The 26,697-nt window shown below is 36.7% G+C and overlaps 1 protein-coding gene across 2 annotated transcripts in view; it reads right to left on the bottom strand.

Annotated features, from left to right (window-relative positions):
* Positions 1–26,697, bottom strand: part of LOC105383550 — a 73,514-nt gene that overhangs the window by 14,819 nt on the left and 31,998 nt on the right. Inside the window, exons 2-3 of one of the 2 annotated variants that reach the window (XM_038109925.2) lie at positions 10,773–10,937; positions 331–447 (exon numbers count right to left, since the gene is read on the bottom strand). In XM_038109925.2, the coding sequence (XP_037965853.2) occupies positions 331–447; positions 10,773–10,933 (278 nt within the window). In that variant the 5' untranslated portion in view covers positions 10,934–10,937. The remainder of the gene's footprint in view (positions 1–330; positions 448–10,772; positions 10,938–26,697) is intronic. The other variant, XM_048630817.1, reaches the window with a different exon arrangement.

Raw genomic sequence — 26,697 nt, 5'->3', positions numbered from 1 at the left:
TCATCATCAGGGATCGATTTTAAAAACTCCGCCTGTATACTTTTAGGCGCAGGCCACCGTACCTCGGGGCGGCGCGGGGCAGACGATGTACATACCCAGGAGCAGCATGAGGCAGGGTGGGTACAAACCTTGGAGCAGAATGGGGCATGATGAGGCCCAAACCTTGGACAGAATGGGGCATGATGGGGTACAAACGTTGGGGCAGAATAGGGCATGATGGGGTACATACCTAGGGGCAGAATGGGGCATGATGGGGTACATACCTGGGGGCGGCGCGGGGCAGGGCGGGGTACAATCCTTGGGCAATATGGGGCAAGGCGGGGTTCATACCTGGGGGCGGCGCGGGGCAGGGCGGTGTACACGGGCCACTCGTTGTACATGAGCGGGTCGCGGTACGAGCTCACTTCGTTCATGATCTCCGGCGCGCGCGCTTGCCGCTTCGAGAACCTGGAACAAAACATCCTGTATGTTATCGGGTACAAAAATCGCTATATTGTACTAAAAATAATGACTAAGGTATATTACTTAGAGGTAATATGTCAATTTAAAAAAGGTAATGTGGCTGCTGGGCTGCTGGGTATCGTAAGGAAAAAAGAGGGTGTATCATTCTGAACAACTTTTGTTTTATGACTTTTGAAAGATCGCATAGAAATATTCTGCTTTTCATAGAAACTTTGATTGTCGAATTTCCAAAAGTCTAAAGATCAGATTATATACAGTTCCCCAAAATTGATAATGCGCATAGAAATCTTCGTCATTGTTCGGCAACGGTCGTATTCCCGAGCGTTAGAAAACTATATGTATTTAGAGTGGTTAAGTGCATTTTCTTCGTGCAATTTTAGTAGAATTATGTATTTGGTGCTAAAAGAGATATTGATTTATCAGTAACGAAATTTGATTCGATAATTCATAATATTATTGTCATAATATTAAAATTTACATAATATTCAATTATTAAAATTTCTACTTCGAAAATGTTACAGTACTTTTCAAGTGTCTTACTGAAGCTGATGAAAAATGGATGCAAAAAAGTTGAATAACACAAGGTTTATATTATAATAAAAATGGATTTCAAACACAGGTTTACATTAAAATTTTAAAATCTCAGTTCAAAAGTATTTACAGCACTGATCATTTCACATTAATATTACAATTACAAACTTGGTCTTTTGGGTGTGGCTTTATTTACAAAGTGAAGTACCTATATCAATGTGACATAATATTTTATTCTTTAATTTGTTTCATAATAAGGCGTCATCAACAATAATTTTATTAAAGTCGAAATTATATTTACATTTGAAAACAAAACCAAGAACGATGTGTAATAACAGCTCTATACATATAATTTCACAGAACTGACTGACAAGTGAACTGAAGGACCTTTGACTGATCGGTGACAGCCACCGATTATGTACACATGATATTGACTCCTATTCATTTCAAACAAGGTGCAAAATCCAAGTGCATTGTTTAAGGCTCTTACGATTCAATGATTCGGGTGTTTCCGGGAATACGACAGTTTGCGAAGATTTGCATGCGCATTATTAATATGGGAGAACTGTACCTCCTGAGTCACCTTTCGGCTTACACCATTTGCAACGTGTTTGCAGCATCCTAAATAAAAGATGGCGGCTCACATTAAATTTTTACTCGTTGTCTGTTGAACATTCTTTCACTCAAAACAATACTGTTTTTTTGCTTAATTTTTACGGCTTGAATGCGTAAATTGCTATAGGTAAGTAGGTAGTAGGTATGTATTTTGCTATGTCGTGTGAATATGAAATGTTAAATTATAATTTTGACTTTATAGGAATTTTCATGAATAATTAATAGCGTGAAATTCTTAGAATCTGCCTCTAGGTACATAATAACCATAATTTAATAGTGACTTAATATTATACATATTTTGGGTTTATACTCATGAATATTGAAATACTATTTCTATAAAGTTAGGGACTTATTCAATAAAGATCTACATACCGACACATGTTTACAAAATTAAATGAAAAATGTTACTGTGAAAGTATTAAAAAAGCACATAGGTATTTTAGATTTTGCTCAGTTAAAACGCATATTTTTTGGCAATATGGCTTTGGAAATCTTATTTGGTGCCTTCAGAATCGCCTTCTATTAGGGTCAATTCAGACTTTCAGACGTACCACAACCACACCACAACCACGACGTGTAGTCGGGCGTATATTTTGAATTGAAAATGAATATTTCAATTCACACGTGCCACATTTTGCCGTTGTTATCGACCACCTGTGTAATACGACCACATCGCAACCACATCGTAACTACATCGCAACCACATCGCGTCGACAACGCGGCCACCTCCTCTCCCTATTAACAGGATACGACCACGTGGTTACCACATCGCAACGACAGCGATAACACAACCACATCGACATTTTGTCGCTGTCACAACGCAACTGCAAAAAGCCGCTGTCACACTATTCACACGTAACCACAGCTTGACCACATTATGTCGCTGCGACGTGGTGTGGTTGTGGTACGTGTGAATTGACGCTTAAACTATTATCCATCTCTTATTTATGCTGCATGTCGAAATTGAAGTCGAAGGGAAGTAAACTAAAAAATTCCAGCCTGTATATGTTACCTCAGCAATGCCGATGTCATCCAGCTACCTCTAGTTCGAATGTTCGACAGTCACCGAGCCACCGAACTTTCAGGAATTCAAATACTTGACCGAAAGAGCTTTTGGTATTTCAGAATGTGGAATTCGTCCATATTTTGGAATACTAAAACTTTGTAGAAGATAGGTTTTGTGAAATTCTTATGTTTTAGCTTCGGTATTGCAATACATCCGTATTGATAGTGTATTTATGCTATAATAATAATACATTTAAAATAAATGCTTACGCCTACGTTTAAAAATTAAACACGAAATTGCATTTACATTTAAATAAAACGTGTGGTCTACTATGTTATTATTTCTATAAACAGATTTCCATGAGTTGTAGATATAAAGTTTTACAGCCAGACTATGTGGGCGGTTCATACGAGAGATACAGTGCATTATGGGAATAATACATTGAAATATAATACTTAATTAGCATGTCAAGAACATAATATGATTTTATGATTTAAATTCACATGTATTATTCTAGAAGTTCTGTTCTTCTGAATCTACGAATAGCTTTATTTTTGAGTCATTCATCACTCATCCTCATACTAACGTAAAAGACGAGGAAACGTATCTTAAACATCATCATCATCATCAGTATTAGGTATAGCCGACCGAATGGCGTAGTGGTTAGTGACCCTGACTACTGAGCCGAAGGTCCCGGGTTCGATTCCCGGCTGGGGCAGATATTTGTTTAAACACAGATATTTGTTCTCGGGTCTTGGGTGTTGATATTTATATTTAGTATCTATCTATCTATGTATTTGTGTAGATATATCAGCTGTCCGACACCCATAACACAGGTTCTACCTAGCTTGGGGTCGGATGGCCGTGTGTGAGATGTCCCCACATATTATATTATTATATTATTATAGCAGTCCACTGCTGGACGTAGGCCTCTCGTAAAACACGCCACTGAATGCGATCTATAGCTATCGCATCCCATCATCACTGTCAACTTTCGCAAGTGTACATCCCTATCTAGCCGGAGGGCGTCCTACACTAAGTTAGCCTAATTGTGGTCTCCAGTCCAGAACACGTTTATCCCATCTGTAATCGGTTCTTCGACAGATGTGACCGGCCCACTAGTATACACTTGAGCTTACTAACTCGGTGAGCTAATGTCGGTGGCTTTAGTTCAGTTCTTAGTGTGTCGGTAAAAACACTAGAGGCCTTACCACAAAAACTTAGACAGTATTTAACAGGTGTTTATACCGTTGTCAAACGCCTACAAAATCTGTCAAATTTCGTTTTAAACACTTGTTAAACAGTGTTTAAAGTTTTTTGTTGTTGCACAGTAGGTATCTATTTATACATGTAGGTAGGAATATATTTATATATGTATGTAGGTATATAATTTGTATAGTTATTATGTATATCTCTGTGTTTCGCTTTAAGTAGATAAACTTCTCTCCTCTCAGCCTAACGCACTACCAACTACTTTCTCGACATCACCAAAGGTTAACTGGTAGAGAATGCTACTAGCATCAAGTTCGCCTTTGTACAATGTTTTTATGTGCAATAAAGAATTTATAACAATAATAGGTATCTAGATCTGGACTAGGGCTGCATCTCGGGTCAGCAAACTATTTCCTTTGGCGAACTCGTCGATGAATTCCTCACAGAATCACAAAGCAGTTACAAAGTGGCCGAGTGGGAGTAACGTGTAATGTGCATTTCTCTCTGAAACAAAGCATTCAGGACTAGACTTCCTAAGTCCGCGTGGGCTGACGACTATAGGGGGGTTACTTTAACTTATGAAAACCGAAGTTTCCTAAAACTCCTTCAACGGCTCTGTCTCGATTAGGGTTTCTGCTCGAGAAGACTCGAGGAATTCGGCTTGGTTTGAGATGAGAAAAAAAATTAAGACTCGAGAATTTCTCGAGCCTTCGAGAGGTCGTGATGATAGACAGCTAATTATAAGTATTAGACTATTTTGTTGGTGATTAAGTTGACGAAGTAAAAATACGTCGATTTTGTGATTCTTTTTGTTTTTATTAAAATTTAAAGGCTATTTTCTGAAGGTCTTCTTAGAAAGGCTTGGGACTCGAGAAGACTCGAGAATTTGGACTCGTGAAATCTCGAAGCTCGAGAACGAAAACAGGTCGAGAAATCAGAAACCCTAATCTCGATGCAACGTGTATGTAGCATGACATCTCTCGTCGGTTTCTCTAATGCTAGAGTAACCTTCGAGTATAACTACTTGAGTAAGTAAGTACGACTTGAACTTATTGTAGAGTTCTCGAGCGTATTATCTGCTCGAATAGAACTGTTGCGGAAATCCGATTATGATTCTGACTATAGCTCTTCAAGTTCATGTAAGCTGAACGAACATAATCGTAACTACCTACATATTCTTCTTCTTTCGTGTCAGTCAACATGCGAATTAAATTTGTCCAGACCAAAAAGAAGCAACTTTGATAGCATTCTGGTTGGCCTGGAGTGCCCTGGAGTAAGTCTTCCCGAGTGCAGAAGAAAGGGTACAGGGGAGAGTAAATGCTCCGTAGACTAACTACATATTAACGCTTTACAACAATTTGTTGTAATAAATAATTTTAAAAAAATATAATATTATATAGTAGTCCCTCTCTACTACCAATTTTCATGAAATATGACAGATTAGATACTAAAATATGTGAGTACACACGAATGGGGCAGTGTGTTATTGTAATGGCCTTACAATAAGTAAAAAATTCAAACAAAATAACCTAAGTTTAATTTTAGCTTATACATATAAAAATTTTGCCTCTCTGTAAAGGCAGGCTAACTATAGTTAAACTAATAATGGGTAGGTAGGTACCTATCTATTTCGATAAGAAATTCACTAACAATATTATAACCCTTGTCATAAATTAGGGACGCAAAACATAAAGACCAAAAGGTGACATTTTGAAACCTAAGTTAGGAAATAATGTTGATAAAATAATAACTGGGTGCTTGCTTTTGTGAAAATTGCGTGAAATAAGGTATTTATTAATTTATTACAATTCCATTCAAATATAAATTGTTTCATTGATAAGGTCATCAAGGTAATTTTAAAAGCATTTTGCTTATTGAGAGCATGGCAATACCAAATTAATTTCACAATAATAATATATTTAAATCATAACGTTTCCACGAACATTAATGCTTAATTTATAAATAAATTAAGGTTTCACATGGCTTACAAATCCCTAGCTTTTGTTGAATGGACCAAAAACTTTGATATTTAAGTAGAATAGGTACCCAAATCACAATCCCTTGATATGAGTGGTAAGTAGTAAAGCTTTTCATTTCATTAGGTGAGGCTTCATCTTACAAAACATCATTCACAGATTCACATCTAAATTAAAGTTTATGGGTACTGAAAGTCAAAGCTCCTAAAACTCTATTTATACACTCCTGAACTTATTAAATTGTGGTTACTGTCGCTTGGGTCTTACTTGGCAAAGTGGAGATCGATATATTTGAATATACTTGGGTGGATATTATTATTTCAAATGGTATTCATTATTATGAAGGTCTTCTGGTTTACAAAATAGTTAATATTTTATGGTACTATACTTGTGGCCACTGTATTTATAACTGTATCACATAACTTTTTACTGGTGTCTCAAAAATATGACTGGAAACTTACTAACTATCATTATTTCAAAATTCGTATGGTAAAAATTAAATTAGGTACAGTAGGTAGTTATCCTATAAATAAATAAATTTATGACTCATTCCGCTAGAGATTAGAAAGAGAGAGAGGACTAGAAAGGTTTAGTTTTCTCAATACTTTATAATAATATAAACTCTATATTTGCAGCTAAACATCCATTTAAATCCCGTGGTTCCTAGTAGTCCTACACTAGTTCTAGGTACATGAATTATCACTAAAAATAAACCATCTAAGTATTACGTTCATAGATTGTACGGAAAGCAATATTTATCTATTTTAGATATTATCTAGATATATTGCCGATTTTTTATCAGATCTTAAACCTAACATCTTTTCACTGAAGCACGTTTTAATTTAAAATGTATTTTTAGACCGCTCCCATAATCTCATTAACCTACTAAACTTCGCAAAGGCCCAGAATATATTTTCACAAGATCCTCGAATTAAATAAATGTGAGGGAAATCCTACTTTGTACCTGCTTCATCATTTTCCATATTTCCCGAAATCGTTATCGTTGAGAGTCAGGTGGGACGCCCTCCCACTCGCACTTCAATCGTGCTTCGTGAAGCATTCACCTTATTTAGGTACTAGCTTTTCCTGTGAGCTCTGCTTCACCTTAAAAGTTTTGACATAGAAATTCCGGGGTAACACTTAGTGCCAATTTCGCCATAGTGGGTTAGAGTGGTTACTTACGTAAGTACTTATTACTTCCATGGTTAGAGCATAACCAGGGATTATTGGTTGACTTTTGACTCGTCTATCAACAAATCGTATGGAGATAACGTATAATTGATGAACCAATCCCTACGGTGAAATTGGAGCTTAGGTATAATATGCTATGTGTGTCCAGGGTGTCAGATTATTACGTGGCTAATTTTATAATTTAACTTGTCCAGCCGTTTCCCTGGAAAGAAAATCGACATTGGGCTCGCAAACAGACTATCTCACCACAACTTCCTACCCCACAATCATTTACTTTTAAACTCACACTTCACTCTCTTCTGTCCAAAGTTTGTATGGTAGAGATTGCTATTAAATAAGCAATAAGGCCTCCTCTTTTTGCTGTTTTATTGTTTGAAGTTTTTGTTTAATATATTTTTTGTTATTGTTGTTCAAAAGTGTATTGCATTGTATTATCGTTTCTGATAGGATGTATGTACGAGGTAAATACCAAGCATAGCTCTTATCCTAGCACCGAGCGTGGTGGAGCGACATCGCCTGCGGGTCGTCAGGAATTGTGGTGACGCCGCATCTGTGCTACCGGTGTATAGGAATTTGTGGAATTTATCCAAGGACTAAAGTCTGTTTTTAATAATAATAATATATTAAACGATACGTCTCTTAATCGCGGGATAATTGACTGTTGATGAACTGTTCAGAATATGTCAATTTAGTATCTGAGATAAAAAAACAGACTTTAGAACTAATGTGGAGATAATCTCGTATATTTACCGATAAAACGCTTGTCTGGCAATGATAAAACATTTTAGCATAGATAGATTTCAAATGGAGACATACCTCAATTTTTGAAATTATCTCTGTAGGTATTTCCGGAAATGATTGATTCTTAGAAAATCAAATAATATTCAATAAAAGCGGGCTCAAACAGTGTGACATTTCCTTGTTATTTTCGGAATTTTTGGCATGCAAGATTAAAATATACTCGTATTGGCATGCCACAGACGCTAACATACACTCTGGCAACGCTTACTTGCTAGCACAACCGGCACAAGATAACAGATCTTTTTTCTCTATCTAAAATTAAATTACTAAAGAATAATTGTTGCCTTATTTGGTGTTGGCACTTGTTAATGTCACAAATTAAGGTTATCGTACTTAAACTTCTGCTTTTATATGTATTGAACCACAGAAATAGGTTTTTGTAATAGAATTCCTTTGATAAAACATATTCATTGATAAATTTGTATTTATAGCTTGGTATCAGACGTAGACAACTCGTAACAAGTACCTACATGCGTGGGATTCTTGTAATAGCTTTTAAGTACTTATATTTTTCAATCTTGGAAGATTTTTAGTTCACTGTCCGTTTTTAGTTAGGTATATATTTATAGTTTTATGGCAAAATTTACAAAAGTTGTTCACATCATGTTATCTGGTGGACTATATTCTATCAACCAACCCTAGGCAATACTTATCGTCACTATAAAATATTTTCACTAAACTTATTAAGTAAAGTACTCAAATCAATTTCAGTTATATGCTAATTTTCTTTCATTTTAGCTTAAAGCTTAAAATATGTATTTATAATATATGTTGATAAGAAATACTCCAACAAAATATTTTTTTTAAAGTTGATGTAAAAGTATGTGTATTTATATATTCAAAGTCTTCCTCATAAAAGCTAAAGCGCAAATGATTTCCTTAATAAAGCAAGCACTCATTCACTCCCAAAATTGCAACGTAAAACAGACAGAAACTAATCCTTCTACAACTTTTGAGAAGCTCACTCTGAAAGCTGAAACTTGGGCGAGCTTTCATTTCAAGTTCCCTCGGGAGTTATTTTAAAATGTCAGTTTGAGTTCAGCCATACGGCTTATCCCGGCTCCATTAAATTATGTGGGTAAGCTGCTGCTGCCTTGTCATATAATAGAATGTGAGAAGGCGATATAATAAATTAAATATGGTAGGTTTCCAGTAGTTTCCACGCTATTGATCGGGACATATGGAGGTCCTAACTAACTATTCCATATTTTGAATTTTAATTAAAACCTCGAAAATATTTTATAATTGTATTTTTAAACAATATTTACAATGATCGATATAAGTATGATTAGCGTAAGTGAAAAAGAAGCGGGGCATCGCGGGGCCCGCTTATATAGGCTTCGTGACGTCATCAGAGGGCAGGAGGAGGTGGTGCGTTCCGTCTCACGCATGTAGAATGCTACGTTTACATTATTAGGAAATACAGAACTCCGTTTCCAAAGTTGCAAGGTTTTCATTTATAAATCTTTATTTGAAGCCAAAACCAGTTAAAATCAGTGATTTGAGATTTCTGTTTTAATGTTTGAATAGAATATAATATAAAAAAAAGGCGCACTCACGCCTTTTACTAATGTACTCCCTTGCGGGGTAGGCAGAGGTGCATTGCTGCACCCACTTTTCGCCAGAGTGTTATGTTAGTCCCAATGTAATAGGGGGCGGGCCTATTGCCATTTTTACGGGCACATCCAAGACCCGAGAACAAATATCTGTGTTTAAACAAATATCTGCCCCAGCCGGGAATCGAACCCGGGACCATCGGCTCAGTAGTCAGGGTCACTAACCACTACGCCATTCGGTCGTCCAAATATATTTATTATTTAATTCGATATATATATATTAGATATTTCAATACCTTTTGTGACGCGCTCACTCCTTAGATTTTACAAAGACATAGACGAAAACCGATGTTCTGTAAACCTGTTGCTCGATCTAAGGCCCATTACCAGCGTCAGGGACGTGTCACATAATCCCCCGTATTGTGTCCACGATTACCGAGGATTAGTCTCGACACCAGCTGATGCGGTCATTGGGGGCCCACTCGGAAGGTTTAGCACTTGGTGCTGGGTTGAGTGGGTTATACGATTATTTAAGTTGGAATATAAGTTAAGTGACGGTTAAAGTCCGATGAGGATAAGAAATTGGGGCTTTTGAATAGCTGCTGCTTAGTCTTCAGGACTATAATATATTTATTCATATTCTTCATATTTATTCATTTCAAAACAATATACATTGTGTAGAAAAATTCTTATAGCTAAAATCATTAACAGGCATAAACACATTGAAAAATAATACACAGGCATAAACACATTGAGAAATAATTAACAGGCATAAACACATTTCGAAATAATTAATTAACAATAATAAATGTATTACAATAAAATTAGTCAAATACAATAAAATCAATTAAATTATGTCCTTTAGATACAATAAGATTAATTTGTAATTTGTAACTTAAGATCTAGATAAGTATTCATCAATGGAATAGTAACATTTCTTCAACAAAAATGACTTAAGTTTGTTTTTAAAATTAGTTTTGTTATCTATTAACTTTAGCTCTACCGGCAGTTTATTGTACAGCACAATTGACCTATATAACTAGGTATAAGTGTAGTCTCTATCTCTAGTACTGATGCGCTTGCTTGCTGTCTAGTACATTCAGCCTGCAGCTTTACGTCTATACTGGGGTATACGGTAGGAGCTCCCTCGTAACGTATTATAAAGTGCAACTTATTTACGAGGAGCATCCTGTAACAAAATTTCGCTGAGCCACATAAGGCAACAACGCCACAATTTTCGACCCATGTGGAAAAATCATTTTTAAAAAATCTAGGTATATCTCTAGATTTTCCAGCATAGTCGAAAATGTTATGGTTCAACAACAAAATTCATCGTGCAGTGAACGTTACGCCAAAAAAAAATGTGGATCATCAGTTTCAGACTCCCAAAGTCACGTGTCACAAGCTACAGAACCGACTCACCTCCACATAGCCTTCAGCTGGTCGCAGGTCGGCTCGTCAGGCTTGCTGATCTCGCGGTCGCGCACGCGAGCCGGCCGCGGGGACAGCACCGAGTCCTGCGGGATCCGGTGTTGAGCCGCCACCGTGGCTGCCAGGAGGAGACAGGCGCTCAGCAGCATCATCCTGCTGGAGAGAGAAGGGGTTATGGACCTGGTTGTCGTGAGGCAAGGGGTGGTTTCAGGTGGTGATAGTGGGTCTCTGCAGGATTATGTAAGATAAAAAAATATGGAAAAAAATAGAAAAAAACAAAATCTAACATCTATGTACAAATGGCGTTCTTATAGCTTAAAGCGATTTCTTCTACACAACTTTTGGGTGGAAGGATATTTCGATGCAAAGGGTTAAGTGTATCAAGAATAAACAATATATACTTAAGAGTTTACTGACTTTATGGTAGTGAGATCGGGGTAGGTTTAGGTGGAGATAGTGGGTCTCTGCTGGTGTATATGCCTGGTTGTCGTGAGGTCAGGGTTGAAGGACGAGATTGTGGTTCTATGCAACGTCAGTTATAGCGTCAATTCACACGTACCACAACCACACCACGTCGCAGCGACATAATGTGGTCAAGCTGTGGTTACGTGTGAATAGTGTGACATCGGCTTTTTGCAGTTGCGTTGTGGCAGCGACAAAATGTCAATGTGGTTGTGTTGTCGCTGTCGTTGCGATGTGGTAACCACGTGGTCGTATGCATTTAATAGGGAGAGGAGGTGGCCGCGGTGCCGCCGCCGCGTGGCGGCGTTGCCGACGCGATGTGGTTGCGATGTGGTCGTATAGGTGGTCGATGACAACGGCAAAATGTGGCACGTGTGAATTGGATTATTCATTTTCAATACAAAATATACGCCCCACCACACGGCGTGGTTGTGGTGTGGTTGTGGCTGTGGTGTGGTTGTGGTACGTCTGAATTGACCCTTAGGAGTGCTGATATTATTACCGTTTGGTTTTAGCTGGGAATGGTGGGTCAGGATGTGACAAGACACAAGGCATTTATGTCGCGAATCCGTACTACGATGCGTACGTATACCAATAAATAGAAGTAGGTAATGCATTTTTGTTCCTAAAATAAGACTTTAAGTACTCAATTATAATTTTTACACTTAATTAGTACTTATATCACTCTTAAATTAGAGTTTAAATACTTAATTGTATTTGATAATGTAATGTTGCAAGTATGATTGTCTAAATAAATGTACGGTCTATAGTGCCTCCCACAATTCCAATTGTCCGGATCCTAACTATAATATTATAAATGCGAAAGTAACTGTGTCTGTCTGTCTGTCTGTCTGTCTGTCTGTTACTCTTTCACGCCAAAACTACTGAACGGATTTGAATGAAATTTGGTATACATATGGTATAGACCCTGGGAAAGAACATAGGCTACTTTTTATCCCGGAATTCCCACGGGAAAACTTTTTAAGGCGAAGCGAAGCTCGCGGGAACAGCTAGTATAAAATAAAATGTTTTCGCAAGACATTAGTCCACAATCCACTTCTGGAAAGTCCCTCGGGATCAAGAGGACTTCTGCAGATGGAACTAGATTTCTCTGATTAAAAGTTGCTTAAAGGACTGCGTTTTTAATTAAAACCTATACCCTAACGGCCCATCGCACCATTTCACTTTAAACTGGATTAACGATTAAACACGATCAACTCTTTTGTGTTTCGTTTTGCTTAATGAATCGTTAATCACAGTTAATTTTGTTTAAATACATGCCAAAATAAAGTTCCTATTATGTTATTGACCTAAATAAATATGGGTTTCGTCATTTTCTGCTGTAAATTTAATAGTTTTACCCGTCGTCTCGGCTAGCAGCATGGCGTGGTCATTATTTTGCGATAAATCTTTTATTTAGTCTTTATCCGTTAAAATATCACGTTTAGATTTATTATAGTTAGAGGTAGACCTTATTTTCCATCGCCATAAGTTTTGCGGTGGAAACTACGTCAAAATATCATGAGCTTTTTAAATGTGTAATTAATGTAATAATAGAACTTTATATAACTTTAAAAACTCTGTTTGGTGATAACATTAATGATAACGTAAAAAAACATTGTACTTAGGCTTAATACATTCAGTAGAGGCATATACATATTATAGACTACGGTAGAGTACACCTGAGTCCGTGTTACTCTATGGCTTAATATGAGTATCTCTGGGGGGCAGGGGCCGATGCGAGGTACCCATTGACAAAGGAATAAAGAGAGGACATGGCATATCCACGAAAAAAATGCGCCTACCTAAACTTTGGTTTCAATTAAAATGGCGGCTTTTTTCTTGAAAAATGTAAACAAACAAATTGTTTGACAGCTGAAGTACCTAGTTATGTACCCCCAAGTATCTCACCCTTAGAACTTTCTGGAACTTTAAATATAAACATAAACAGAGATACTGTAAGCATTGCAACATATTATATTGTTATTGCATCAGCCAGGATGCTGATGGATCATTCCACGAATCTCCAACTTTGTAAAGCATCAACTGTATGGAGTGTAGAGTGATGTATCAGCAGATTGGTCACGTAGGCCACTCTTAGTGTTAAGACTATGTCATTGTATGAGTCAGTATTAAACGGACCTCAAATCGGAACGGTTATGCTCGCCTTTAATTTTAGTTTTTAAAAACCTAATAGCGCGGACCCGCAATTTGACTGGCGCAGCCGGTAGGATAGTCGCTAAATATTAGCAGCGCGTGTTTCGCATCTGTCGGTTCGAGCATCAAATTCTGCTTACCTAAAAAGGTGAAATTACGTCGCGATTCGCTATTAAACGGCTATTCCAAGAACCAAACAAATAAGTCGAGAAACGGGTATCCATAAGTGCATTAGTGTTTTTGCTCGAGTGTTGAGGCAGCGATGCGTTGGTAAGTACACTTCTCACCTCCCAAATCCAGTCCTCTCCATTTTTCACATGTTATTTAGGGATCAAATTCTCTCTTCTTAACGCTAGATATTAAGTAAATTGTATGAAATTGATTAAAAGTAAGAAAAAGTTAATTGTAAAGCTAAAAATAGTGCATCAAATTCTGCAACCCCTAGTTAAGTAAAATATAGGATAAGTAATCATTATTCTAGGAAAATTCCCATAATTATTGAGTTATTTTGGAAGCGTTTGCTTAACATCAGTAATGTCTAAAATAATTTTAATTCCCCGCGAATTTTCTGGAGTAATACCCACCTTCAATGGTGACGGGAAGTTACTAAGGACATTTCTCACGAAATGCGAATATGTTATCAATGCATATAAAGGAGATAACAACCCCGAACAGGAGCTCTACCTGTACCATCTAATTACGAGCAAACTAGTTGACAAAGCCGCTGTTCTTATCAGCGAGAGACAGGATATAGAGTCATGGCAACAACTAAAAGAAATCTTGACACAAAGCTTCGGTGATAAACGCTCCGAAGAGTGTATAGCCATCGAATTGGAAACGTTAAAAATAAACCCGCAAGAAGACTTTTCTAGCTTTTATAGTAGAATACAACACGTTAAAAGCGCCCTAATAGCCAAGGTCAACCTTTTGGAAGACCAACAACTAAGAAAAAGTAAAGTAACAATATATGAGAATCTTGCCAAAAATGTTTTCCTCTATAACTTGCCTGAGGATCTAATAAGGATTGTAAGGTTGAAAGAATGTAATTCAATCGAAAGTGCCCTAAGCATCGTATTGGAAGAGGTAAACTTCAAATTCCAATATCAATCTAGAAACAATATGTTAAAGAATGCAACCCCCACGTCAAAACCCACTCAGTTAACATCATTTAACAACCAGAATTCTTTCAGACCACCAGCATTCCTTCAGCAAGGCTTCAGACCTCTTGTACCGCAAAATAACCAATTTAAATTTGGCATCCCCCAAAATCAACCCTATGTTAGACCCAACTTCCAGCCTACAGGCTACAGACCGAATTTCCAGCCTACAGGCTACAGGCCCAATTTTCAGCCAACTGGTTATAGGCCCAACTTACCCCAAAATCAATTTAAGTTCGGCATCCCCAACCAAAACTTGCAAAGACCACAGTTTAAATTTGGAATTCCCAACCAGCAGTTTCACCCCTATAAATCCGACAACGCAGTGACGACTGACGTATCCATGAGAACAGCCCCTGTAAAACAATTTTCGAAACCAACCAATATGAATCAACTCTTCTATAACGAGTTGCCATACGATTCCGAATCAGAGCAAAATCAACCTGAAAACTATGACGATAATGTCTATTATCCTGAGTACGCTCACGAAGAACCCGTGTACAATGACGAATACCATAATGAAATCCCACCTATGTCTAATCATGAAACAGAGACTGAAACTGAAAATTTTCAGGAAGAAGCCTCCCCAACCATCCCAAAGAGATAATACAAATAAACTGCCAACAAGTTAATAAACTACCCCATATAGTCATCCCTGAAATAAATGCTAAGTTCATGATCGACACTGGTAGCACCCGATCTTTCATGAGCCCTGAAATAGCGAACTATTACTTTTCAGACTTCAAATACCAAGAGCCCTTTGAAGTAATTAGTACCCACTCACGCAGTAAGCACGGAGAAGTAATTTACATACCTCTCCTGAAAACATTTCAGAGCCCACTGAAACATAAATTTCATCTGTACAGCATAGATAAAAACTATGACGGTTTGATTGGTTCAGATCTGCTGACGGAGCTTGAAGCCGCAGTAGACATGAAAAACCAACTACTTATAACACCTAACACACAGATACCAATAATATACAGTCGACCTCAACAGGCAAGAATGCCTTCAGCAATAGTCACTTGTAAAAATGGCTTCGCTGAAACAATAATACAAAATAGAACAGAGGAAAGCGTAACGCTTACATTCCATAAGCCTTTGCAGGTCCAACCTTTTCAGGAAACAAAAATAAAATATAAAAAGGGCAAACAAAACAGTAACGCTGACGCATTGTCGCGTATAAAAGTAAATGCACTATCTGATAAGGACTCAATGGTAGTAAATTATGACAAAAAAGACTTACCCCGCGATTCACAGGACTCACGTACAATCACCATATCTGATTCTGAAAAAGAAAAGACAATCACCATCTCCGACTCAAGTTCTGAAAAATCTGACTTAGAAAATATTACATATCCGGTTCCATCCCTCTCCAGTAAATCTGATACAATACATTCAACACAGGACCTTCAGTCACACGGTATACCTATTTTACACGAAGCAATCGATACTAAACCTAATCAAATATTAGTTTTTCAATGGTATAAAAACAGTATGCAAGTTCAAGACAGGTCCCGCGAAAAACAAAAGGTCTTAGAAGTTTTCCTACCCATAGACAACCAAGATCTAATAAAACAATTCCTGAAAGAATACATAAAACCAAAAACCAAATATTTCATATATTTCGAACAGGAAGAACATCGAAAACAGTTCAGTAATATAATAATCAGCCTTTTTAAGGGTGGTTCAATCCAATTTTTCGAGTGCACTGAAAGAGTAGTTTTCATCGAGGACGAAAATGAACAGAAGGCGGTTATTCTGAAATTTCACCTCGGAAAAACCTGCCACAGAGGTATTCGAGAAACCCTCACACACATTAGGCGACATTTCTTTTGGCATAACATGACTGAAACAATTTCAGCAGTAATTAACTCATGTGACGTGTGCAAAAAGATGAAATATGACCGTAAACCCCTGAAACCATACTTACAGTTAACTCAAACACAAGAAGCCCCATTTCAGGAAATATTCATAGATCTGTTCACTATCGAAGGAAAAATATACCTCACCCTTGTTGATGCTTTCAGCAAGCTAGGCCAAGCAATCGAAATTTCTAGTAAAAGCACCCCTGAAGTCATCCGCGCACTAATAAAATACTTTTCTTATTACGGTGTACCAAAGAAAATAAGCTGCGACCCCGGTACTGAATTCAATAATGAACTACTGAAAGAAATGATGTCACTCTATAAAATTCAATTGCACATAGGCACGCCTAGAAACCCTAACTCAATGGGTATAGTCGAACGATTTCATTCCACCTTAATTGAAATTTACAGATTGGCAAAATACGAACAGCAATGTACCGACGCCGCATCCATAATGACTTACTCTATCATGGCGTATAATAACTCAATCCACTCCGTTACTAACTTAACACCATTTGAAGTCGTCTTTGGTCATGTAGAGTCTGAAAACCCATTTAACGTAAACTTCGAGAAACAATACTTACAAAAATTAATGAAAGATCACGCGAAACGAACAAAAGTTCTATATAAATACATATCAGATAAAATGCTTACCTCGAAAGAAAAATCCCGTGAAAAACGTGGTGGTGAGGCCGATATTCAGTTCTCAGAAGGAAAACCAATTTTCACAAAATTAGTCAACACCCGCAGGAGCAAGGATAAACCCTGTTTTGAAAAAGCGATCGTTACAGGAAAACCTGAAAGAAATATCGTCCCTGTTACCGTCAGAGGTAGACAGACTAGAATTCCCATTAAAAACATAAAACGCCCTTCGCAGGTGCTGCTTAGTGGCCATGATGGCTCTCATGAGCCCCAGCCTGGGCCTTCAACTTCAAAAGATTGAAAACAATCCCGGGATCCTCCCCGTAAGACAAGGAACAGCTGTTATTCAACAGGATAACTGGCTTATTTTTAAGGTATTAGATTTAAATGGCCTACTGATGGAATTAGAATATAATAATAGGAAGTATAGTAACTTTAGTAAGTTAGTATCCGTAGATAAGCCTTATTTTAATGAATTTTTAGGAATACGAGAACAAGTAGAGTATTTACAGAAAATTACTATAGATAAGTTTAAACAGATTATCCCTTCACACCGAGTCCGCAGAGGAATATTCAACCCTATTGGTTCTATAATAAAAGTCATAACAGGAAACTTAGATCAGGAGGACGCTCAACATTACGAACAGTTAATAAGTAATTTAAATAATCAACAGATCTCTACAAACAAACGCTTAACCGTTGTTTCTAAGATGATAGACGGTCTAATTAACTCATCAGAAATATTACATAATAACTCAAAAATTATGGACAATAGACTAAAACGTATTGAAATAATGTTAAAGGAAATCAGCACTAAAGAAAATAATGCAGTTTACTCTACTTATATCTTAAGCTTGTATAACCTATTTGTAAGTAATTTTAGAACGCTTTATATAAAGATTAGCGAGTTAGAGACTGCTTTAGCCTTCACTAAGATAAATATTGTACATCAATCTATACTTAACTCAACTGACTTATTACAGCTGTTAATTAATATATCTAAATCTGAAAACCTTATGTATACACCTACCTTGGAAAATTTAGTAAAAATAGAAGATACAATCAATGTTAAATCATATATGATAGATAGAAAGATAACATTTGTATTAGAAATACCATTGATAGCAAACTCTACCTATAATTATTATAAAATGTACCCCTTACCTATCTTTCATGACCCTGAAAACCTTACCCTTGTAATAATTCCCAAATATCCTTATATCCTGGTGAGAGGTGTTACATATTTACCACTTATACAGCCTTGCAAGCAGGTATCTGAAGAAAATTACCTATGCACTCATGAAAATAGAGCACCATACCCTGAAATTACATGCACTGAGGAGCTGATGACATTTAAAGAGCACCCGACTCACTGTAATCAGAATGCAGTGATTATAGAACAGATTAAGGTTCAGAAAATATCTATTAATAAATGGATATTATATAGCCGCAACACAACTATTATTGAAAAGCGATGTAATAGCGAAATAAGCCGTAACTCCATAAAGGGTACGTATATAATACTTATAGACGAACCCTGTGATCTCTACATTAACAATATGCAGCTGCATCATCAACGATCATATACCGAGAATATGTCATCACAACGCATCCCTTCAATAAAACTGCCGGAACTACAAACCAGAGTAAACTCCAAGGAAAACGAGAATCCAGTAAATCTTCAAGGAATGGACCTCAGCGACCTGCAACACATGTCCTACATGCTGAAACAACTCAATAGTGAAAGTGATAGTGAAATGGGCAATTCAGTGAAAGTGAAAAGCATTAGTTTAGGCACTCTTTTACTGTATTTTATTGTATTTTTAATCATTTTTGTGTTTATTCTTAAAAATAGGAAAAAGCTCACTAATATGTTGCAGTGGCGAAATCATCGAGATGTGCATGTGCAACCCCCCGATAATTTCGCTCTTAAGGAGGGAGGAGTTATGTACCCCCAAGTATCTCACCCTTAGAACTTTCTGGAACTTTAAATATAAACATAAACAGAGATACTGTAAGCATTGCAACATATTATATTGTTATTGCATCAGCCAGGATGCTGATGGATCATTCCACGAATCTCCAACTTTGTAAAGCATCAACTGTATGGAGTGTAGAGTGATGTATCAGCAGATTGGTCACGTAGGCCACTCTTAGTGTTAAGACTATGTCATTGTATGAGTCAGTATTAAACGGACCTCAAATCGGAACGGTTATGCTCGCCTTTAATTTTAGTTTTTAAAAACCTAATAGCGCGGACCCGCAATTTGACTACCTTGTGTTTGGATGTCAATCAACATGGCGACCGGTCGCAATGTTGTAATTTTAGGCAAAGACAAAACTACTGTTGTCCTTTTTTACGTAGGATAACACCAATAAGTTAAAAAGAGACGACGATATATTTTTAAGTACCGATTTTTATGCCAGGTCCTCTCTTTATTCCTTTGTCAATGGAGGTACCCGTCGCCTCCACGTTTATCAGTAAAGTCAGTGAGAAGTTTATTTCACGAAATACATAGGTATATTAAATAAGACAAAGAACAGAAAGATGGACTGTAATGGTTCAGTTGTTAGTGACGACTGATCTAACTATTTAGGTTAAGTAAACTGCTGCGTAAGGGAACATAACTCTAGGTATGTGAAAAGGCTGTAGCCTGTAGAGTATCAATATCTGAACAAGACCTTTTCATATAAAATATCATTGATATTACATCGATGATTTAACGGTGTTCTTTTAACTAAATCACCCAGCTTTAAGTTCATGACAAGAACGCAAAACTCTCTTCTTCAATTACTAAGCTGAGTAAAAGCTTGATAATGACGTGAAATATTATTAGTCTCACATTACGCCCTCATTCCACGGTGATCTTATTAGGTTTCCATTAAAGCTGAATAAAGGCACACTTTGATCAAGGGGGTCACTCTTGCTTACACAAAGAATAGCATAAGTTTTGGACGGCTAAGCTGATTTTAATAAAAATATGTCTAACAATACTCGTTGGTTCACATATCTAGATGTGTTAAATATAATAATAGACAACCCTCGATAGTTATTATTTCTTCAAGGTAGAGGAACCCTCGCGCAGGGTTTAACACGTTCACGATCACTTTCATAAGACAGAGTACCTAAATGATACCTTGCCTCTTTTGAATTTATTATTTAACGAGCCATTTCTTTTATATATGTATATATTTACTTACTTATAAGTAGATAGAATACTTCACAAAGTATGTCACAAACTTTAAGTTTATTATAATTGTTATGAGCCTAAATCATTAGGTAAAATATTTTAAAGAATTTAACAAATTGTTTTAATAGAAGTTTCAGGCCCTGTTTCACAATGTCTGGTTAGTTACTACCTGTGAGATAAAATACATGCTGTCACACTCTGTTATTATGTTTTTGACAGTGACAGCATGTATTTTACCTCACAGGTAGCCACTAACCAGACATTGCGAAACAAGCCCTAAATCTCTTAAATATTTTCTATGAAGTTTGCATTGATGATGTATGTGTTTGCATACCTTTGACGTGTCAAAAAGGTTTCAGCCCTACCCTAACCAATCTTTCCAGACACCTTTAAAACAAAATCAAATGCATCCGATTTGATCTACACACACAGTACACACACATACTCTCGTCAAACGTATACCACTCCCTCTTTTGTCCAATGTTTAAGACAAGCGTTTCAAAGCCGTGTATCAGGCTGTATAAAGCTATTCAAAGCGACTCTCTAATGGAAGAGAGTGCTCATTAGAACCGCATTCGACGGTAGAATTGACTTTATACCGGCAGCGGGGCTGAGCAATCAGATTTATCTTTGGGTTAGGTTAGCTGAGCGGTGGTGGCTCAGTTGGGTAAGCGCCCGCTTCTCACGCCAGAGATGCGGGTTCGAATCCCGGCGCTGACTTGTACCAATGAGTTTTTTTAACTTAAGTACAATGTATACCATCGCCCTTACGGTGAAGGAAAACATCGTGAGGAAACCTGCATATCTAGATATGAGAACCCACCAACACGCAGTGGTGGGGAAATGGTTCAAGCTTAGGAAGGCAGTTTAGACCTTGGGGATATGCACAACGGTTCCATTCGAGTGAGCCAGGTGCAGGTACTTACACCCCCACAGAGAATAGAATAGAATAGAATTGGGTATAATAATAATTTAGGTAGTCATCTTTTGATAAGCGATATATAAACAAGATGGTGGGTCACATTAACGTTTACCCGAAAACTTTCATCATTAATCATGATAAGATCACTCAAAAAAGTAACTTAATTGGTCACTTAATTAGAACTTTTTTGTGGTAAAAGTTATAATTGACTTTAGTCTAATTATTTAATCCTTCAGCATCGGCACAGGCACAACGGTTAATAAAATAATAAAAGTAGGCAAAAATCTTAATAATTTATTTAAGCATTTATAACGTTATAATTTTGAAAATGAGAATTGGTCTATTCGGGCCGTTATATTTTCAATTAAGCAATATTTATAACACTTTGAAACTTCTAAAGTATTTCTAAAGTGTAATTTAGCTGCTCATAAAAGTGGAATTATTCCCAACTGACCTTCGCCTACGCGAAGGCTCTAGTTTAAGGGTCTGTGTTACTTGCCGGTTACATAAAAATACCACTTCTGATTAAAGCTTTAAGGGTGTATTGCACCCACCCTTAAATTGAGCTTTAAATTAAGATTAATCAAGCAACACAGATTTTGGCAAATATAAAATATCAAAAACTGAAATTTTCTTTATATTTTCATGTAGGTAGGTTTTTGTTTTTTTCTGCAGTATCTCATTAGATGCAACGTAAAGTACACTTTCAATGGACTAAAAATAAAATGTCAATAATTATGCGATACTAATCGGAATAGCTAATTGTGTTGTCCACCCTAGCATATTTATTTGCTTTTTAAAAACTTTGAAAATTATTCACAAAATAATGTATACCTAGTGATTTTTATCTTCCATAGTAAGTCCTTTTTGGCGAAATATCGTGTGCAAACCGTCGCTTTCCCTTAAGTGAGCGAGCAAATTTACATAATGAGTGAGTCCGCGTGGGAGTGATGAGGCTGTACTCAGACATTTGGGCACCCTGTATATGTTTGTATAGCTTAATTACGAGTATTACGACCACTGGAATTCTTGGTCAAACTATTTGGCCCGGTTTTTTCGACTTTGCCAGCCACGAAGAAGGTTTAAGTATAGGTTTGCTAAAAACGTGTTTCAACACCGTTTAACGTATGTTTAGAATGACGTTTGACAGCGCTAAACATCTGTTGAACTCTAGCCCAGTATTTAACCGTATTTGATACATGGCTGTTTGCTGACTCACTCCTATTATTAATTTTCTTGTCTATTTGACTTCTAAGGACCATTTGCAGAGTTTATTAACTTTTATTTACTGACCTTAAACGCAGGATAAATACAAACACAACCGGTTGGTAGAAAGACAAAAGATAAATTTTAGTATTAGACCAACCTAGTTTCGCATACACTCACGAGCAATGAAAACGTTCCACTTACAAAATATCAACAACAAATGAATAAATAAATAAATAAATTGACAATTTTATCAAAATATTTACGTTTTCTAATATTCTAATGCGCTGTTAAATAGGTGTACTTAAATATCACAGACGGCGTCATTAAGCTAGCTTTTTCCATTTAGGAGTAAGTTGGTACTATTATCACTGTAATTTTTTTGAATGTTAATTAGGTACATAATATACATTCACGAGCGATACTAATAATAATAATAATATGTGGGGACATCTCACACACGGCCATCCGACCCCAAGCTAGGCAGAGCCTGTGTTATGGGTATCGGACAGCTGATATATCTACACAAATACATAGATAGATACATATTAAATATAAATATCTACACCCAAGACCCGAGTACAAATATTTGTCTTTAAACAAATATCTGCCCCAGCCGGGAATCGAACCCGGGACCTTCGGCTCAGTAGTCAGGGTCACTAACCACTACGCCATTCGACCGTCCAACTGAACTTACTACAACTTGGGATGCAAACTTCTGAAAGGTGTGCGCTTTCCATTTCAAATGTAATCTTTAATCAGAGTTAGAAACTGCTGTTATATACAGGGTGTTGCAAAAAGGCTATACTAAGCCGAAACCTACATGTGCAGCATGGTATATCTAAGCCCGAAAATGAAATCACCCTTTTTTGCAACACCCTGCGTACTGCTGAATACTGAAACGAATGCTGAATAAGGTCTATTTTATGTCCCGTGCCGTAACTTTTACGCGTCATGTGAAAAATGCGTATAATTTCCACTCTGAGAGTTTATATCTCTTTGAGTGTCGCCTCTTTGAAGTCACAATTTGCTCTCATTTTAAGTTAAATGAAGCTTCATAATGTGTCTTGATGAGTAAACGTGGGGGATTTCCCTTTCAGGGTATACAGGGTGACATTTTTATTAGCCGGGGACGTTATTGTGTGTGAGAAGAAAATAGCTTGTTGCTAAGAAATGAGAATGTCACGAGCCGTTTTTTATGTCACGGCTGGTATTGAAGTGGATTTATTTCTTTCCGTACGTACTTCGGTGTATGTATTATGTAGGTTTATTATGTGTAGGTAGTTACGTATTAATATTACTTTTGCTATCTATTTCACGCTATATCTAGAGGAGGGTTATACCGAATGTTATTTTTGGATAAAAGCTCACAGTGAACCTACTTGATTTTAATCATCCTGTTTTGTGATTAATTATTTAGTATAATCTTTAGATATATTTTCTTGTGTTTCGCAAAGAGGCACCCTTTATTTATTTTAATAGACGATTCTTGAGATGGAAACAAGGATAATTGAGACATGATTTTCCTTGTGTCTTGTTGAATACTTCGCTACAAAAATAAGTACTCACTTAACTTTGAAAATGAACTCGAAAAACTGTTTTCAATGAGAAATTGTAAAAAAAAATTATTATTAAACATTTCTATCATACGATTTTCAAAACTCATAATAGCTTCGGCTTTAATGAGACAAAAAACGAAAATGTATCTGAAAGTGTGTAAATATAATTCTAAAAACCTTGTTGAATAAACTATTTAAAATTCGCGAAATTTGTGAATGCGAAATAAATTTTGCCGCTAGCGACATTCTGATACTTCTGTTGCGACCTGACGTCGTCGGCCAGTGCACAACTTTGGGAAAACTCCCATCTTTTGCCATTATTTCAGCGAAATTTCAACGTAGCAGAGGGAAATTGGGCGAACGAGCCTTCCCCGCCCTCGGAAACTACAGATAATTCCCAGCACGTCTCTTAACAGCCTTTAATTAAAATCCCATCAACTTACTCTTCCTCCTAACACAGGCCACCAGCCTACCCTGACCCCGCCAATACCTCACTAACCAACGAACCTCGAGCTAATCATGTGGGCCGGGGGTCACGGCAAACTGGACGGCAGTAAGCGATGTTTTATGTAAATTCTGATCTCAACAAGTAGTCGCTAACATTAATCAACGTAATGAAAGCCTTTGAAAAAAGTTAAGCGATTTAGGAAAATAATGGGAAAAATACGCTTCAATTTCAAGCGAAATGGCTCGAATAATAAATATTATCTATCCTAGCTATCTAAATAATGGGGCCCGTTTTGGGAATGAAACACGGAATGTGTGGGATAAAAGACATGCTGTCACTCTCTGTAATTATGTTTTAGACAGTGACAGCATGTATTATATCCCACAGGTAGCCATTATCCAGACATAGTGTAACAGAAGCCCTTAATTTATTTATTGTTATTGTTAGTTAAGGCTTCATGAAACAGGATATAAATCGCGGGTCTAATAGAACAAGAGTTACTAACAAGGTCATAAAAATAATAACACATCAGCGTTATGTGTCGTTATACTCGTAATCGTTATTATGACAGATAAAAAAGCCATTTATCGTCAAATGTCAATCCTCTTACGAGCTTAGTAAAAGCTCCACGAACTAATTTTCTTCAACAACAGTCCATAATGACGGCCGACTGGTGTAGTGGTTAGTGACCCTCACTGCTAAGCCAAAAGTCCCGTGTTCGATTCTCGGCTGGGACAGATATTTGTTTAAACACAGATATTTGTACTCGGGTCATGGGTGTTGATATTTATATTTACTACATATCTATCTATGTATTTGTGTAGATATAATTATCAGCTGTCCGATACCCATAACACAGGCTCTGACTAGCTTGGAGTCGGATGGCCGTGTGTGAGATGTCCCGACATATATAAAAAAAATGTTTATCTTTGCCTCTGCCAAGGAGCTCCACACTCTGTCCTCGGCCTTCCTCATGCTCTTCCTTGTAAGAGTGGACTGGGGGTCGTCCCACGCTCACGCTACATACATGTATAATACATACATATTTCACCTTCAATCAATATTAGTATATCAAGATAATAAACATGGTTTATTGGGTAAATTAGGTCACGGGCCGCCACAACGCAATTAATGACGATTATGAGATTATGCCCTCCGATCTAAATCAATCCTCAATTTCATTAGTTCATTGGAATATTGCAATATGTCATCTCATTACATACTATCAAATGCCATAAAATTTGTATCCGACAAAGCTTTCAAGAGAATCCTGAATTATGTGGGTGATTCTTCAGGGACTGAATTTTCGAAAGCGTAGAGGATATTTCAGTAACCAATTAAGATAATGACACGTATTTTTTTTAAACAAACTAGCTCAATCTCTATTTGTAACCAATCTCATTTGTTCAGTAAATGCTGTTTCAGTACTGAAAAAAATAATTGAAGTGTGTTATTCTGATTCATATAGAGCGTCCGTTTGCCAGCTTGAGGATCAAAATGTTCTGTATCACATTTCCCTTTTAATTGATTAACATAAATAAAAAATTTATCAAAGGGAAATGAGTTTTCCTTTCACAAAAAAAATATTGAGTATTTATAGAAACGTAAGTTTTTTTATAAATAAATAATTAAGGAGTGTCCGGCATGTAGTACTGATTCATATATGTCGTAACATGTTGATGACCATACTTGGTCATGTAGTGTAGTGGCAATATGAGTCTGGCTATCCGCTCGCTGGAAGCCAGCTCTCCAACGGACCAGCCAGTAGATGGAGGTGCTCCTAGTATGCCTACATCCAGGTGAAAAGAAGATCAATATGTGATTAAAAAATGGTCTTGGTTCAGGTACCCTTCTGATTAATATTCCTCCTGTAAAAAATATATTTGCTGAGTATGATTCTTCAATATGAGTTTCATGTAATGCTCTTGGGTTACAGATTTATGAAAAAAGTATACAACTCTACAGTGTGTATGTATTATGAACTACTTAAGGTTTTATGCAAAATCCTGATTCATATGTATATGATTTATACGGTAAAAAACCTCATCCTGAATGTTCCAAAAGTTTACGTCATGCTTTGGATGGCTGATAGTACAGCTTAGGAGTGACCAGAATATCGCTATATGACCTAGAAAATGACGATATTTTTTGAGATATTGACACTTTTATAAATTTTCGGTAAATATTTATATATTGCATGTCACTGGTACAAAATTCAATATTTTAAGTTTTAATTTTATTTTGCGTAACCTTCTATAGTTCTTCTATTGATGACAGTCCAAGAAAATTACTTGCAATGCTGTA

Source organism: Plutella xylostella, chromosome 27, assembly GCF_932276165.1.
Source record: "Plutella xylostella chromosome 27, ilPluXylo3.1, whole genome shotgun sequence".
NCBI lineage: Eukaryota > Metazoa > Arthropoda > Insecta > Lepidoptera > Plutellidae > Plutella > Plutella xylostella.
This window is presented reverse-complemented; position numbering and strand designations above follow the sequence as displayed.